Source organism: Paroedura picta, chromosome 10 (genome assembly GCF_049243985.1).
Source record: "Paroedura picta isolate Pp20150507F chromosome 10, Ppicta_v3.0, whole genome shotgun sequence".
Lineage (NCBI taxonomy): Eukaryota > Metazoa > Chordata > Lepidosauria > Squamata > Gekkonidae > Paroedura > Paroedura picta.
The window spans coordinates 48,859,996-48,875,804 of NC_135378.1; the positions used below are offsets into that span (position 1 = coordinate 48,859,996).

The 15,809-nt window shown below is 39.9% G+C and overlaps 1 protein-coding gene across 3 annotated transcripts in view; it reads left to right on the forward strand.

Annotated features, from left to right (window-relative positions):
• ASIC5 (acid sensing ion channel subunit family member 5) overlaps positions 1-11,370 on the forward strand; it is a 27,584-nt gene extending 16,214 nt beyond the window's left edge. For all 3 annotated transcript variants that reach the window (XM_077300027.1, XM_077300029.1, XM_077300028.1), the window contains 6 exons: positions 384-533; positions 1,242-1,389; positions 2,382-2,438; positions 4,197-4,365; positions 6,863-6,954; positions 8,042-11,370. In XM_077300027.1, the coding sequence (XP_077156142.1) occupies positions 384-533; positions 1,242-1,389; positions 2,382-2,438; positions 4,197-4,365; positions 6,863-6,954; positions 8,042-8,232 (807 nt within the window). In that variant the 3' untranslated portion in view covers positions 8,233-11,370. The remainder of the gene's footprint in view (positions 1-383; positions 534-1,241; positions 1,390-2,381; positions 2,439-4,196; positions 4,366-6,862; positions 6,955-8,041) is intronic.
• The last annotated feature ends 4,439 nt before the right edge of the window (positions 11,371-15,809 follow it).

A 15,809-nucleotide genomic window follows, 5' to 3' on the forward strand; every position in this document is an offset into this window, starting at 1 on the left:
GACAGGAAGGCCTGGAGGATCATTGTCCATGGGGTCGCGATGGGTCGGACATGACTTCGCAACTAACAACAACAAAAGTATGTGCTATCAGGTCTCAAGCGACTCCTGGCTTTCAAGGCAAGTGAAAAGCAGAGTTGGTTTGTCATTGTTCTTTGTAGAGTATTCCCTGGTGGTTTCCCATCAAACTACTGACCCTGCTTAGCTTCTGAGTTCTGATGAGATGGGGCCATATGATGTACCTAATACTCTATAATTCTGTAGCTTACATGTTAATTGCCATTGCATGTTTCATTGGTGCAATCCCCAGGTTCATAGGAATGCATGGAATCATTTCTCTTTTGACTGTAACATTGTAAAAACATGAGGTATGCTTTGTCTATTAGGAACAGTTCACTGATGACCCCGCTTTTGGTTTTGTTGATGCTGGCATAACCTTCGCTATCCACTCACCTCAAGAGCCTCCTCGGTTTGATGGCTTGGGCATATCTACTCCAGTTGGGATGCATGCTCATGCTGCAATCCGCCAACTTAAGGTAAGAACTGGTGTAGGGTCTGAAGAAGACATGCATTTTAGTGTGATGTAATAAAAAGAGGATTGAAGTAGCACTGCAGATACCAGGATTCCAGTTGCAGCTGAACCAAAATAAATACTTTTATGCTCAGAGAGAAAGTGACAAGTCTAAGACTGAGGTTGTTGTTGCTGTTTTTGGCTCAGCAGCAATTTGAATTCCAGTTTTTGTAGTACTAGTTTAACACTTTTTAAACACTGAATCTTTGAAAATGGCCATATCTTGACAGATTAATAGATACAATCAGAGCTACTGTGAGCATAAAATTGAAAGGAACCATGTATCCTGGCCTAAGTTCCTTGGAGGAAGGGTGGTATAAGAAGGTAATAGGTAGGCTTCTAGATACTTAAAACTAAAGCACATTTGTAAGAGCTTCATTGTATCTAGATTAGTCAATATGTGCCATTTTAAAAGATTCAGTGAGTTCACATTAATCTCTAGTATGTAAAGGTCAGGGAAGGAAATAACAAGAAGAAAAACAGCTATATGAGGCAGCTGTTTTATCCAGCTTCTCCAGCTATTGGTTCTATGCACAAAACCACAAACAATGCAAAGACATGAAATGGCTTCCCCTTTCATTTTGACAAAGGGAACCGATTGTTGCTTCAATCAAAACTTAATGATGGAAAACAATACCATGTTCACTTTCCTGTCTTTCTTTCATTTTTAAAGACAGTTATCCAAGAATATCCCTGGGGAGAGTGCAAGCCAAACATCAGACTTCAGTATCACAAGATCTATAGCACCTACGGGTGTCTACAGGAATGCAAGGCATGGCACATACAACAGAAATGTGAATGCTTACCATTCATGCTACCAGGTATCTCTTTACAGAGTCTGTGTTTGTTTTAAGAGTGATTTCCAAAGAAATCCTAAGCAAAAACAGGAATCACAGTTCTGGAGTAGCAGGATAATCCTTAACACAATAACTACAAATGGATGTGGTTTTGTTTAGGAGTGTACTGCAAGAGAGAATACAAATGATCCTCAAAGTCTAATATAGTGAATAAAAATCCATAGATGTTATATATGGCCATGATAACTTCATCTTAATTATAGATCCTATAATTCCAAATGTAGGTTTTCAGTCTCTTGAGAATAAGTATTGTGAGCATAAATTTATTTGCTGCAGAGTGACAGTTTCTATATTGGTAGAAACAGGAGTATGATTTGTGTTTCTTCTACTGCGTGTAATAGGTTTTGGGCATGTGCAATGCAGATGTTACATGCCACATTCATACAGAGTAAGCATAAATAAAAGTATGACAGTGCAGTCACTTAAATGAGCTTAGAGTGGAATAATCTTCCATAGGATTGCACTGTAAGGCCTGTTATGCACGGCCGCTGAAACAGCGGCATGGAGAATGTGGAGGAGGAAGAAGCGAAGCAAACCACTTACGCACGGGACGGAACGCAACGGTGGCAAAACCCAGAGTATCTGATTATGCACGCGGCTACTCCGGAGCCGCTTCTGGTTTCGCCCTGCTCCCGGGAAGCTCCACTTTCTTCCGCATCTCGCTAACGCGGCTTTTTCAGTGGCATACGTTGACTCTGCGCCCGGTTGCCGCCTGCAGCATGCATAACTGGTGATTTTAGCCGTCGCCATTCCACCCCGAATGCGGACCTTCCACTCCGTGCATAATGGGCCTAAGAGAGCAATAGAAGTCAAATACCCGCCACGAGCCGCAAGGGAGTGGCGGGCTATAAATCTAATAATAATAATAAAAATAATAATAAATGTCTGTTTTGATACTTTTGTTTCTTTCTCAATTATTCTCTTTCCCCAATCTCTTCCATGAACTGGTTGAAAAGGAAATGGAACAGAGTGTGACTTGGAGAAGTTTTACAAGTGTGTGTCTCCTACAGTGTGTGAGTATAACCAGAAACAACCCATCCAAAGGCTGGAGTCCAGTTCATAGGTGCTACCGTGATGTAAGCACAATGGCCACATGGCCCTGTATTGCTGGTAGTGTCTGCAACTGGCAGACCAGGTGGCTCCTGGGACGAGTTATCATGGAAGTACCACTGGGGCCTTCAGAAAGGTAGAGTTTGGACTTAACACAAGCTCTATATGTCTGGTGCCAAAGCAGTATCCAATCCATAATAATACATGATTTCCAACAAAGGTTACAAGTTTGTTGAACTTGAGATGCCTGGTATAAGTACCAAAGTAGTACAAGAGTTAGTTATCTACACTTTCAATTTTCAAGTCATTTGTAGAGATTTACCAGGGGAAAGATATCTGGCATTCTCACAAGTACGGCTGAATGTGATGGGAGCTTAGGCCCTAAATCACCATTCCAGTTATGCCTTTTTCCACCTGAAAAATCATTTGATTTCATTGTAAAAAGGCCCAAAGAACATACCCTACAAACTCACATATAAGCCTAGTTTTTCAGCACCTTTTTCACACAGAAAAAGCCCGCCTCGTCTTATATGTGGGTATATGCGGTAACTGAAATAAAAGCCTGCTCCAGCCAGCCAATCATTACGTTACCCTTTGCAAACATGTACTGCAAGGTGAGCTTGCTCTGGCAGCTTGTAGGACATCAATGGTTTGACTGAGGGACTCTGAACTTTTTTTCCCTTTTGCCTTCACTTCTTCCTCTTCTTAATCACTTCTTCCAAACTATTCTTTTAGTTTCTGGAAGTGGGGTGGGGTGGTTTTTTGGGGGTGCTTTGGGATTTACTGTTTCTTTCTCCTAGTGTTTCTTTCTTCTTTTATCTGAGGGGGGCAACATTGTTTGCCTTTTCTTCTTGGGGTTGTGTTTCTTTTAAAAGTTGATTTTTACAGTTCTTTCTTTCAGTGTTCAGTTTTACACATCTTTATTTCAGTGTTTTGTTCTGGGGGAGCACTGCAGTTGTAGTTAGAGTTGTCCAGTTTGGTAACTGTTGTACTTGTTGTAGTTGCCAACTTTGGGTACTGTTGTTCTGCTCTGGTTTGCTGGCCTAGGGGACACTATTTGGTTCTCCTGCCAGAGCTGTTCTCACAGAGCAGTTCTGTCAGAGATCTCTCAGGGTGTCTGGCATCAAGAGAGGAAGGGAAGGCAATTGTTAGCCACTTTGAGACTCCTTTGGTTAGTGAAAAGCGGGGTACAAAAACCAGCAGCTATTCATCCTCTTGACTTTTCTGTATTTATTGGGGGGAGGCTAAATGGGACAGCCTGTGATGATGGAGCATTTCCCACCCTTGGCTTATATACGAATAAATAATTTTGCCCAGATTTTGTGGTAAATTTAGGTGCCTCAATTTATATGCGGGCTGGCTTATATGCAAGTATATACGGGAATGTGAATGACAGAAATATATTTCTACTGGAACCTCCATGGGAAAATATTTCAGGTTTTATACCTTTCATTATGAAAGGATGGTGGGTATATATTTAACATGTAGTTTACTCTCTAATTCCTGAATTACCCCCTGCAAATGATTTGTTTGTTTATTGTTGGATTTCTATGCTGCCAACTTTTGGACCAGCCAGCTTGTGGTAGTTTACTAAGGCATTTGTTTAAAATGAGGGACCAAATAATATTACATTAGCATTCTTTGCAAGGGACAAAAGTTAAAATGATTTTTACCATTCAGGGATGGGCAACATTTATAAATGGGCCTTCTTGCCATTTTAGATAACATAGAGCTGATGGGACTGTGTACAGCAGGAACACATAATTCTACTTGTCCAGTACCTTGTGAGGAAACAGATTACCCCGTCACTATCTCCTATTCAACTTTTGCAAGTGAAAAGGCTGTGAAATTCCTTTCTGCAAAACTAAACAAAAGCCCAGCATATATAAGGTAATTTGATTTCTAATTATGACAGAACAAGCACTGCACTTTTATGTGTCTGAATAAACTTCTTTAACTACTTGTAGCAGCTCACATCCGAAAAAAATTAACTGATGTGTTGGTCCCAAAGTATGTGAGATTCAGTATCAGGACGATAATACTTTATTGGACTAGCAGGCAGGTGTGAGGCTGCTTTGACCCTTATACCAGTCTAAGATCCTAACAAAAGACCCAGAGCACATTTCAGATCAAGATCATGGTGCTAGAGAAAGGATGATTTCACCTTCCCATGTCTGTATAGTTTTATGAATCAAAACCGACCCTCTTTCAGTCTGTTGTTTTCTCAGGAAAGGAAAACTGTAAGGAAAGTGAAATATCTTGTCCCCCCCCCCATTCATCCTGAAGAGATAGTTGGTCTAAATCAACTAAATTACATGGGGGAGAAGACTTAAGTCCCTGCTTGGATCCAAATCAGACCCTGCATGATTATAATTTTTCTGGGAAGATCCACTCATGGGTCTATCTGAGTCATGACCAGCCAGATTCTATGATCCAATCCAATTCATTTTCTCTTTTAATAATATATTAATCAGTCAAGAATTTTAGTTATATTTAAATCACAACTTTCATAATTGGTTTACTAAGCAAGGTATAAAAATTTATCCAGCAGGTAGACAAATATCTAAGAATACATGGGAAACTCTTATGTCTATAGTTATTAGCTATTTCATGAATCACTCTGAATGTAAAACTAAAATAAGATGCAAAATAATTGTCTGAGTGATTTATTCTTTTTTATTCCCAAGACTAAACATTTAAGGGACCTTTGTTCTCATTATACACACTCATATGAATATATAAAGCTACCTTATATTGAGTCATGCCAATGATGCATCTAACTTATCATTTCCAGAATGTTTATGCCTGGCAGTCTCCAAATAATCACCCAATACCATTGCAGTAGAAGAGGGGAGTAAGCTGGGCCCTTCTTCAGACAAAGCACACATTCTACTTTGAGCCGCAGCCATTATGGCACAGGCCCTTGGTTTTTGAAAAAATATTTCCTCATCATTCTATGATCCTTTGAGTTTGACCATCCTTATTGGCAATTTGATGCCTAATTTGTTGTCATGGTATTAGCTATTCCTGTAGAAAATACTTTAATGTTTGCTTTTATAACCTGCCTGCAAAAAGAGTTTCAATTACGATAATACTTTGCCGAGCTTTGTGAGAATTTCATGGCATCTTTCTTATTTAGCTTAGTTTGACAACTGTTTTATTATTCACAAACAGTGTACTATCTAGCCATTACTCAGTGAGGCACAGCAGATTACTGGGAAATGTTTCTGTTTCCATGTTTAAGGTATAGGAATCAAGCAAAAGCACACATCATAAATTCTCTAATAGCATGGTCAATTGTTTTTTCTCAAAAATATTAAAAGGGAAGGCCAGCTATTTACAGCTGTGTGCCAAAGATAGAGACCAGTCATTCCTCATTGATGTCAGAAAGCCTAAATAATGGGGTCCATTAGTGGGGCTGTTATGATGGTTAGAATGCAAAGTGTTCAGGTTAGAGATACAGAAGGGCATGACCCAGTCAATTAATCCTTCATTAATTAAAATTAATCTAAAACTTGAGCTGTTTTACATGACCTTTTATCTTGAATACCTCTGAATTTAAGGCTTGAAGGAAAAGGAATATGAAAGGAATATGAAATTCTGTTCTTGCACAACTAATTTTTGATTAAAACATTCTGGCTTGTAACCAGCCACAACCAATAGTTGTGTTGTATTTCAGTTCAACACTCTGCTACTTAATGTTTAAATTTTCTTTCATTGTCCTCTAATGGACCCCCAGTATAGAAAGCAAGTGACTACCACTCAACACTCCCTTTGCCAGTGCTCTCTCACCAGCATGTCTATGTATAGATGCCCCCTGCAAGATATTTTGCATATGTTTTCGAATCATGCAGAGATCTTGCATATCCCAAAATCTTGAACAAATAACTGGCAGTGGAGACACCTTGATAACAAAGGTTTTCCTCGCAATCTGAATGTGCTGATCCCTACAATTTCCCCCGAACAATGGAAAAGCTCTCCTAAAAAAAAAAAACCATTTTTCATAATGTGTGGAATGACGACAGGCTATTCCGCAAAGAGAGGGTCACAATATATGTGGACAGTTGTTGGCCTAGCTCATTTGCAGGGTCGCACCCACAGAAGACTCTGAAAAAATGACTGAAGCTGTCGGGTTGGAGAGGTCGTACAGCAGCTATGAGAGTTCAAGGCCATGTAGAACTTTGCATGTGATGATCATTACCTTGAACCAAACCTGGTAGTGAGGATAAAATAGGGAGAGTAGAACCAAGGAAGCTACTCTGAATCCCTCAGATAAATATGTGATGTGAGATCAAAACATATGACAATGCCTCAAGTGACATCAATGTGTAATAGAAATATTGAAATAATAACAATACCAGTATTGATCATAATGTACTGTCCCTAGGCATAACCTTGTCTATATTGACATTAAATATCATGATCTGAATTACAAGATGACCCAGCAGCAGAAGGCACTGAGCATATCTGAGCTGCTTGGTAAGTTGTGCTCAGTTAAAAGGCAATTCTTTGCATTCATTGAGATACCTATGATATACAAACATTAATTGTATTAATTTACAAACATGCTAACTTGCTGCATTTCCCTGGCCTTTGCTGTTTCCAAGTAAGAGAAAGCTGAATTCCAGTATATCATGAAATAGAATTATTTTGAGGGAATAAGGTTTAATTTGCTTTAAAATGATTTTTATCAAGGTTGACTCAGCCTCCCATCCTTCCGAGGTCGGTAAAATGAGTACCCAGCTTGCTGGGGGGTAAACAGTAATGACTGGGGAAGGCACTGGCAAACCATCTCGTATTGAGTCTGCCATGAAAACGCTGGAGGGCGTCACCCCAAGGGTCAGACATGACCTGGTGCTTGCACAGGGGATACGTTTACCTTACTAGCTTCAAAGCCCATTCCTAAGAATGGGCCTTGAAAGGGCCCCCTCCCCTGGCTCCCAGCCAGGCAGCTTAAAGGGGCTTTGGGCCGCAGCGCACAGCTAAATCAAGTGGGGTGAGCAGGGGCTGGTCAGCTCATTAGCAGGCCCAGGACAGAGCACCTTAGCAGGCAGTCAGCAGGTCAGGAGGCCTTTGTGAGCAAGCCCAGGCTAGCAGGCCAAGAGGCCCTCATTAGCAAGGCCTCCACCATGACCCTTTGCCCAGGGCCCTCTCCCCTTATCTGTTGCTGGCTCCAGGCACTGAGGTGCGTCTGAGAGCAAAGAGGCTAGAGTCCAGGGTTGGAGATGGGAGCTGCAGGGGCAGGGCCAATCACCTGATTGTCCCTATTTCCACTTGGACAGCTGGACACGCCCCACCCCCCAGGCTGTTTCACAAATATATGGAGGAACCATGGATAAGGATATTAATGCACAAACAAATATATATGTTTTCCTTTTAAGTCCTGTTGTACTGAAACCAGTCCAGTGCTGGCAATTCCAATATTCCTTGCTAGTGTATCATTCCTACACTAGTTTTCTTTGAGTCCTCTCACACTGAAGGGAACTGAACCTACTTTCATTTACTTTGTGTGGAGTTTCAGCATAAATTAAGAAACTGCCGAATTGCTATTGTTTTTTCATTGCAGCTGATGTAGGTGGGCAACTTGGATTATTTTGTGGAGCCAGCATGATCACAATCATAGAGGTCGTTGAATATATTTTCACCAATTTCTACTGGATGTGTGTCTTTCTTCTATTGAAAGCACCAGAACTTCCCAACTGGAATACTTCAGATCAGAATCAACAACCACACAAGAAGAGAATTCAAGAATGTTAAGGGCTCTCAGAAAAGGAATGAAAGGGGCTGTAGATGGCTTTTGTTTTGCTTATAATGAAGGGGAGCCTATCATGTAAATTATAAAATGTGAATGAAACGTTTTTTTGCTGTGCTCAGAATACCTTTTAAGTTTCACCTTTAGTATAAAAATGAGTATTACTGGACCAAAGGGGAATTCACACCCCTCTTCTTATTAGCTGCTGCTAAGTTAGGGTGGGGTTGTGGCTCAGAAGTCGAGTCTGTGCTTTGCATGCAGAAGCTCCCAGATTAATCCCCAGCATCTCTAATTAAAAGGATCAAGCAGCAGGAAAGCTACAGAAGATAGTATTGTCCTTGATAGATCTGTGGTCCAGCTCAGGATAAGGAAGCTTCAAGTGATGCGACTAGGTCAGTGAAATTCAAATGTTTGTATGATAAACTAGTTTCCCAGAACCTACTTCAAAAAGTCAGGCTTTTGGCAATAAGGAAGCATCATACAAATCAGGAAAGAAACATTCATAGGTTGGATCCAGCCCATTTTGGGCTCAGCTTTGCACAGTTCTTCTCAATACAGCCCCCACCCTACATGGCTTTTGTTCATGATGCCGCAGAAAGCTGCTTTGGATGGTCAGCTAAAAAGCTGGTTTGGTTATTTGAAAAGCTGCTATTATTTGAAAACCTGCAGCCTGAACTCCATCATGCACTGATGGCCAATGAGCAACCATCAACTCTTGCAAATCTAGGACAATTACCCAGTAGCGCTTGAGCTTTGGCCACCAAGATGAAACACACCAGCTTTCATTTGGAAAGACACTGACATTCCGCCCACCCCCACCCCCCTTTGCATGATATTTTTTAGCATTCCTGGTAGATACAATCAGTAGAAGGCTATTTTAAAAGACCCAGAAAAATACTGTTGCTTCTTTCTGTCTCTATGCTCCATGGTTAATTTCCTTTATAGTCATTATTTTTCATTTGTACATACTTGTACATATAGTCATTATACTTCATTTGTACATACTTTTTGTAACAGCTTTTACAAAATATGTTCACCTCATAAAGCAGGATAGAGCAGTATCAATTATAGGCACAGTTCACCTATAAAAATAGTTTATTTGCATTGTTAGACTGATTAAGTATTTTGCTAACAAGAAATAGAAAATCGCTGTTAGAAATATTTATTGATTAGTTTACTTTTGTCTGGGAACAGAGAATGCGATTCCTACGAAATTCAGTGGAAACACCTGCCAGATTTTTAATGTAAAACAATTAGCTTTAATTCCAGTATTGAAGGATCCAACTGAAAATTACAAAAGATTTGACTGATCATTTTTGTATACTCCCACTTCTTCCTATCTTGCACTGGAAAAATGGATCCTCGCTGATATCCCAGCATCATGTCAGCCACGAGGTTGAAAATGAAATGTATGTATGTAATTCTGCATGAGTATTCTCTTCACATCAGCACATGTATTTTATATTTGGATATGCATACCAATGCAAGGAACTCAGAGTTGTCAAAGCTAATAAGCTTCAACTTTTGAACTGTGAAATTTAATTGACTGTATTTCCAGTGGGATTCGAGCATACCTAATTTTCACTGCATTAGACCCAAGAGTGTTTGATTACCAAACCAACTCATGGAGAACAGTCACTTCCCCTTCCCTTATCACACTTCCCCCCCAAGAATTATTTTTAAAGCAAAAAGTGTCTAAAGAGCATAGTTTCCTTGACTTCCTTCCCATCTTTCCTAGTTTTTCATGCTTTCACAAACATGCAATTTTTATCAGCATCCTTAATCTTTGTTATCTTCATTATTTTTATTTACAGTCTGTCTTTTTCATTGGGACTCAAGGCAGATTACACAGATGTATCTTGATTCAATCAATAGAATAAAACCTCTATTAAGCAGTATAATAGGATTAGGATTACAGAAGACTAAAACAAAGCATAAAGTGCTAGACATATGCTAAACCATTCATAACACAGAAAACAATGCAGTGAGGGTAGGAAAATAACTACAGGTAGCAGGTAATACAGTCCACTATCCCTTCCTCATCCTGTTGGCTAGTGCATTTCTCAAGAGAATAAAATACATTTTCTTCCATCTTGATTGTAAATGCTAATTTCACTAATATAAATTTCAACAATTGGAAGGGAAGGGCTAGCTCTGGAGTGGGGCATCACTAATTGCACTCCATCACCAGCAGATGTCCCTCTTACCTTTTGCCTTTCCTTATAGCAAAAGATAATTTCACACAGTACACCAAAAACAATAATCTTTGTCTTTGCTATACGTGAAACCTACAAGTAGTCTTATGGATTTGCTATCATGGTCCCCATCCAACTGTGTGGGAATGCTGCAGATGAGAAAAGGTGATACCCTAGTCAGTGGGGATATAAGAATAATTTGACAATTCTCATCCTCCTGCTGAAAATCCAAAATGTGTGAATCATTGATTTTTTTAGTAGAAATGTGCAAATATACAAAATAAATTAGTGATATATATATAAATTAATAGATTAATCCCTGATGGGTCTCAAAAGTCCTACAAAGTGCTGTCCTTGGCCCTGACCCAGAAATTACATCTGGGACAGAACATAGTTGCACAGGTCCTTGCAAGGGACCCCATGGAGGGCCCATATTCGACCTGTCCTCCAGCAGATGCATTGGCTACTGGTAGAGTCCCATAATCCCCAGTATAGCCTTTTAGTGGTTAATGGATCATCCAACCCACTGAATGTTAAATACATAACTACATATTTTCTGTGAAACTTTCAAGGGAAAATGGAAGAGTTGTTTCTACTGTTGATATCCTTAAGCCTGAAAGCATAAATTAGATAACAAAAATTTGCACAAAATCTGCATGAACATTTAATGTCAATAGTACCATTGCAAACATCTCATGATGCAGTCCGCTGGTTAACTGATAAAACAGTTTTATTGTGCTTCAGTCTCTGTGACAGTAATTAGCTTTTCTTGCAGTATTGTCTCTAATGATGTACTGCAGAGTTTACTTAAAGTCTAATCAATTAAGTTTAATCAATTTTAAAAGTTTTTAATTAGTTTACAGTCCTTAATGCTATTTCATGTCTTCTTCTACTTCTAGTGACTGCATTCATTGTGCATTCTCAATAAATGACATCTCCTTGAGACAATCTTGACTCTGCGTGCAGTTTTGATCAATGCAGGGAAATATCATTTAGATAATGTTTGGAATACAAATGACAAACTTTGTTTAACTGGAAATAAACCAGATGCACAGGGAGAGATTCAGTATGCCCAGCTAATATCCAGCCACACTGTCTTTCTTGAAATCTGGGTCAAAGACCCAAACAATTCACATTTGGAGGACGTTTTCAGTATTTGCATGTCACTGATAAGCACACTGCTAATAATAGATCACCAATAAGGGACAGAAAATATACAGGTGTAGCAAGTGGATTAGATTGCTTTTTTCACTTCCTTCATAAATTGGTATCCAAACCAAGTATTCAAAGTAATGACTTTGTCCTAAGCACGTTTATGTATTGACCCTAATGGAACTTATCCCTTAATAATTGTGCTTAGGGTAGGATTATTAGCATGTCTAAAAGTTACATGAAGTCTCATTCACACAAAATTCAGGTGTTAAATCTATCCACATGGCAGGTCATAGGAATCTACCTGTGGTTTACTTCCTCAACCATTGCCTGCATAAGTAGGAAGGAGAATGAGAAAATCCAGCTATGTGCTTATACAAATTATTTTCCCTTTGTTGGTTATATGGGGCAAAGCAAAATCACCACAACTGGGAAGACTGCAGAGGCTGAAGTTTCCTTATTTAATGGAGAGGACAACAATTAAACCTACATTTGAAATGGGTGTTCTGCCATCAAGCTGTGCCCTCTCCCTATAATAATCCTTTTCTAGAATAATACTTAAAATTCAACCAGTCATTTAAGGAAAGAGTTAATGGAGAAAGAGTCAACATCTTGGGCAGAATCAGAAACACTGGTCTTATATTTCTGCTCTGCAAACAAAGGTAGAAGAAAAAACCTTGGAAATGATCAAAATTGTAAAGATCTGTATGCAAAGATTTTTCTGCTCCTGCCTAGTGGCACTAGTGATGCACACACACAAATGTCTGCTTACCGTCTTTGTTGTGAGGTGGTGAGGTCTGAATACTTTGCTTTCTTCCAAAGACTTATGTAAACAATGGGAAGATTGTTAATTCTGGAGAGTACAGTTTTCTACAAAGAAATATCTGTGAATGATTTGGTATCATCAACAAGTTTGTGTTGACAAAACAACCTGAATGTCCTTGTTTGCATTTATAGTTTGTCTGCTCATAACAGTCCTCAGAACTTTGCAGCTCAATGGTAAAATAGCCATTTGTTAATAGAAACTTGTTGCTAGAACCCACATCCAGATGCAGCTATTTAGCTTTGATAGGGACAATAGGAGGGAATGAGGGCTCGTGTTCGGTCTGGCAGGGCTCTGTGTGTCTCTTTCTGTCTCTGGCACATCTGAGAGGAACGTAGCTAGCGTCCAGGGAGGGAGGGTGGGAGCTGTAGGAGCAGGGCCAATCAGCGTGCAACCAGCATCCTGACTCGCCCTATTCCAACTCGGTCACCCGGACATGTTCTACCCCCCAGGCTGTTTTGCAAATATTTAGAGGAACCATGGATAAGGATAATATTTAGTGTCTTTTAGTAGCACTATAGGTAAAAAGGTACAGGCATCCCCTGTGCAAGCACCGAGTCATGTCTGACCCTTGGGGTGATGCCCTCTAGCGTTTTCATGGCAGACTCAATACAAGGTGGTTGGCCAGTGCCTTCCCCAGTCATTACCGTTTACCCCCCAGCAAGCAAGCTGGGTACTCATTTTACCGACCTTCGAAGGATGGAAGGCTGAGTCAACCTTGAGCCGGCTGCTGGGATTGAACTCCCAGCCTCATGGGCAGAGCTTTCAGACATTTCTGCTGCCTTACCACTCTGCGCCACAAGAGGCTCTTAGTAGCACTATAATAGTACATAAAATTCCTAATGCAAAATACTAATATTTTTAAAGAATCTTTATTGATTATTAATGTTTACTGTATGAATGTTTTGTAAGTTCTAGTGTATGTGCTAGATCCTGATCCCTTGGAGATAGGTATTGACAGAAAGTACACAGTGCCTAAATGAACTATGCAAAATGGAAATTTAGCTGTGTCTTGATGTCATTTTGTCTTTTCCTCCACATTGGTGACCTTCATGTATTTTGAACCTTAGGCACAATAGTGCCACCTTCATCCCAGGTGCAACTGGAAGATAAACACTTGACAGGCACACAGAAATAGACAAAACTATGGCACCCCTTCTAGAATTTTGCCATGATGTAAAACTCCTTGTGCTTTGAGAGTAAGAGTACAGTTTTGGGTTTTTGAAAAAGATGAATCTGCCATTACAACCTTCTCCTACATTCTTCAGTGAATTTTGACGAATATAATTCTGCTTAGGATAGCATCTCCCCCTCCTTGGTTTTTAAATTTTTTTAACCCATACATGTTTTTATCCATATCCACATTTGTTAGGAATCTTGCTAATTGTAAACAATACTTTTCCTGTCATTATATTTATCTGAACCACCTTGGGTGCCAAATATTTCCATGATTCAGATTTCACTGGAAATGTTTATAAGAGCATTAGGTAACACTTATAGGAACTCATTGTTTGAGGGAGGATGACATTTTCACTGTTTTGATTTGGATCTTAAAATATTTTACGTTCAGTTTAGAATGCCAGACTTTATCACTTTTCTCGCCAGGAGACTCACTTAAAGAGAGATCAAGGAGACAGGGAAAGGAGAAGGAGACAGGGAATGCAATATAAACCACACATATCTCTAGCAAGCAGGAAACAGATGTTTCATCTCTCTCTAAACTTATACGTGCAACATGATCCGTTGTACTGATATCACAAGCATTGGCCTACTCTCCTGTGATCAATGTTTCTAGGCTTCATCCAGAGCACAGGCAGCTACTGGATACATACTGAAACCCAGTGAGCCAGTAGTAGCCAGAGAACTCCTGGGGTTACAACTCATATCCAGGCAAGAGAGATCAGTTCACCTGGATAGAATGGTTCCTTTGGATGATGGACTCTATGGTATTATACTCCATTGAAGTCACTCCCCCCCTGAACCCCCCCCCCCATCCTCGGGCTCCAACCCCCCAAGTCTCCAGGTATTGTCCAACTTGGAGCTGGCAATGCTAAATATAAGAAGTGGATCCATCATCATCACAAGCAAAACTGACAACTCAGGCAGGCCTTCCAGACTTCAAGCGCATAAAAGCCAGAGTGACTATTCAAATATAATTGGGTTTTGAAGAACAGACTGCCTAGTGGCATTGTCCTGACACCCGGAGCGTTTGAATTATGGGATGTCTTAGAAAATATCACTCTTCTTGAGAAGTGGACATTGAACAGACAGAGAGGGTCTGGCCACGTCAGTAATTAATGCATCAATCCTCTTCATTGCTCTATATCTGCTTTCACAAAATCAGCTCCGACAGATGGTTTAATGTGGTTTTTCACAGAACAGTCTCAAGCAAAGGAAGGATATGACCTTTTCAAAACAAACTTGCAGGGGAAATGATATTAGCAGTTTGTGGTGTCAAGCTGCATTTTCTAAATATAGCCTCTTGGTATCAAAATGCAAATGATTGCTGGAGGCTTGTATATCCAGCAGTAACAGAGATGGGGAACAAGTTCCATTCCATCACATATCAACCAAGTATGGTTTCAGTGACTCCCTTAATCAACTTGTTGCAACCCTGCTTACTAGCTTCCCATTCTCCCCTCACACACAAGCATGGCACCTCAGGCTGTCAGCAGATCTCAGTCAGAACTAGTTGCTATTAATATTGTATTTAATCCTGTATGATGAAGGCTGTGAGCGTGCTCAGAAGTCTTCATCCTCCAGAGAAGCTGCTGGGTAATATTGGGGAAGTGTGGAAGGAAAACTTGGAAATGAAAGAGTTCTTCTTAAAGGTCTGTGTATAAATACTTAGGGTGATGATTACTCATATGAATGGAGAGGTGACAAGGGACATTAGGATAGATGTGCCTTTTAAGAGCACTACCAAAAGGGAACTTAGGGTCAAATTATACTTATTCAGGATTCAGTTAATCACTAATAAGACCAAATAGTAAAATTTTAAATGGATCCTCCTCTTACAGATGGAGCAGTTGGCTAAGGTATATTATGAGACAGTTGGAGACAATAAAGGTATAAGCCACTGATGAAGCTATATGCAGAAAACGGGTTGTTGTATACCTGGGATCCGTTTTGGCTTTGCCAGTTTCATTAAAATACATTCATAAGAGACTGATTTTAAAAAGCTTTATTCATTATTATGATTCTATGTTTGCACTAAGACTGATGGCATCATGCTGACCGAAAGGCTTTTGGATAATGTCTGCTCGAGCATTTCTATATCCTGACCCCAGCATTCCCTTTCTTCACTATCCACAAATTTCTGTAGTTTTGATCATTTGTTGGTAATCTACCCAACTCTCCTGCATGAGTGCAGAATTTAAGATAGCAGAATTTTGTAGGCTGTGTTGTGCTA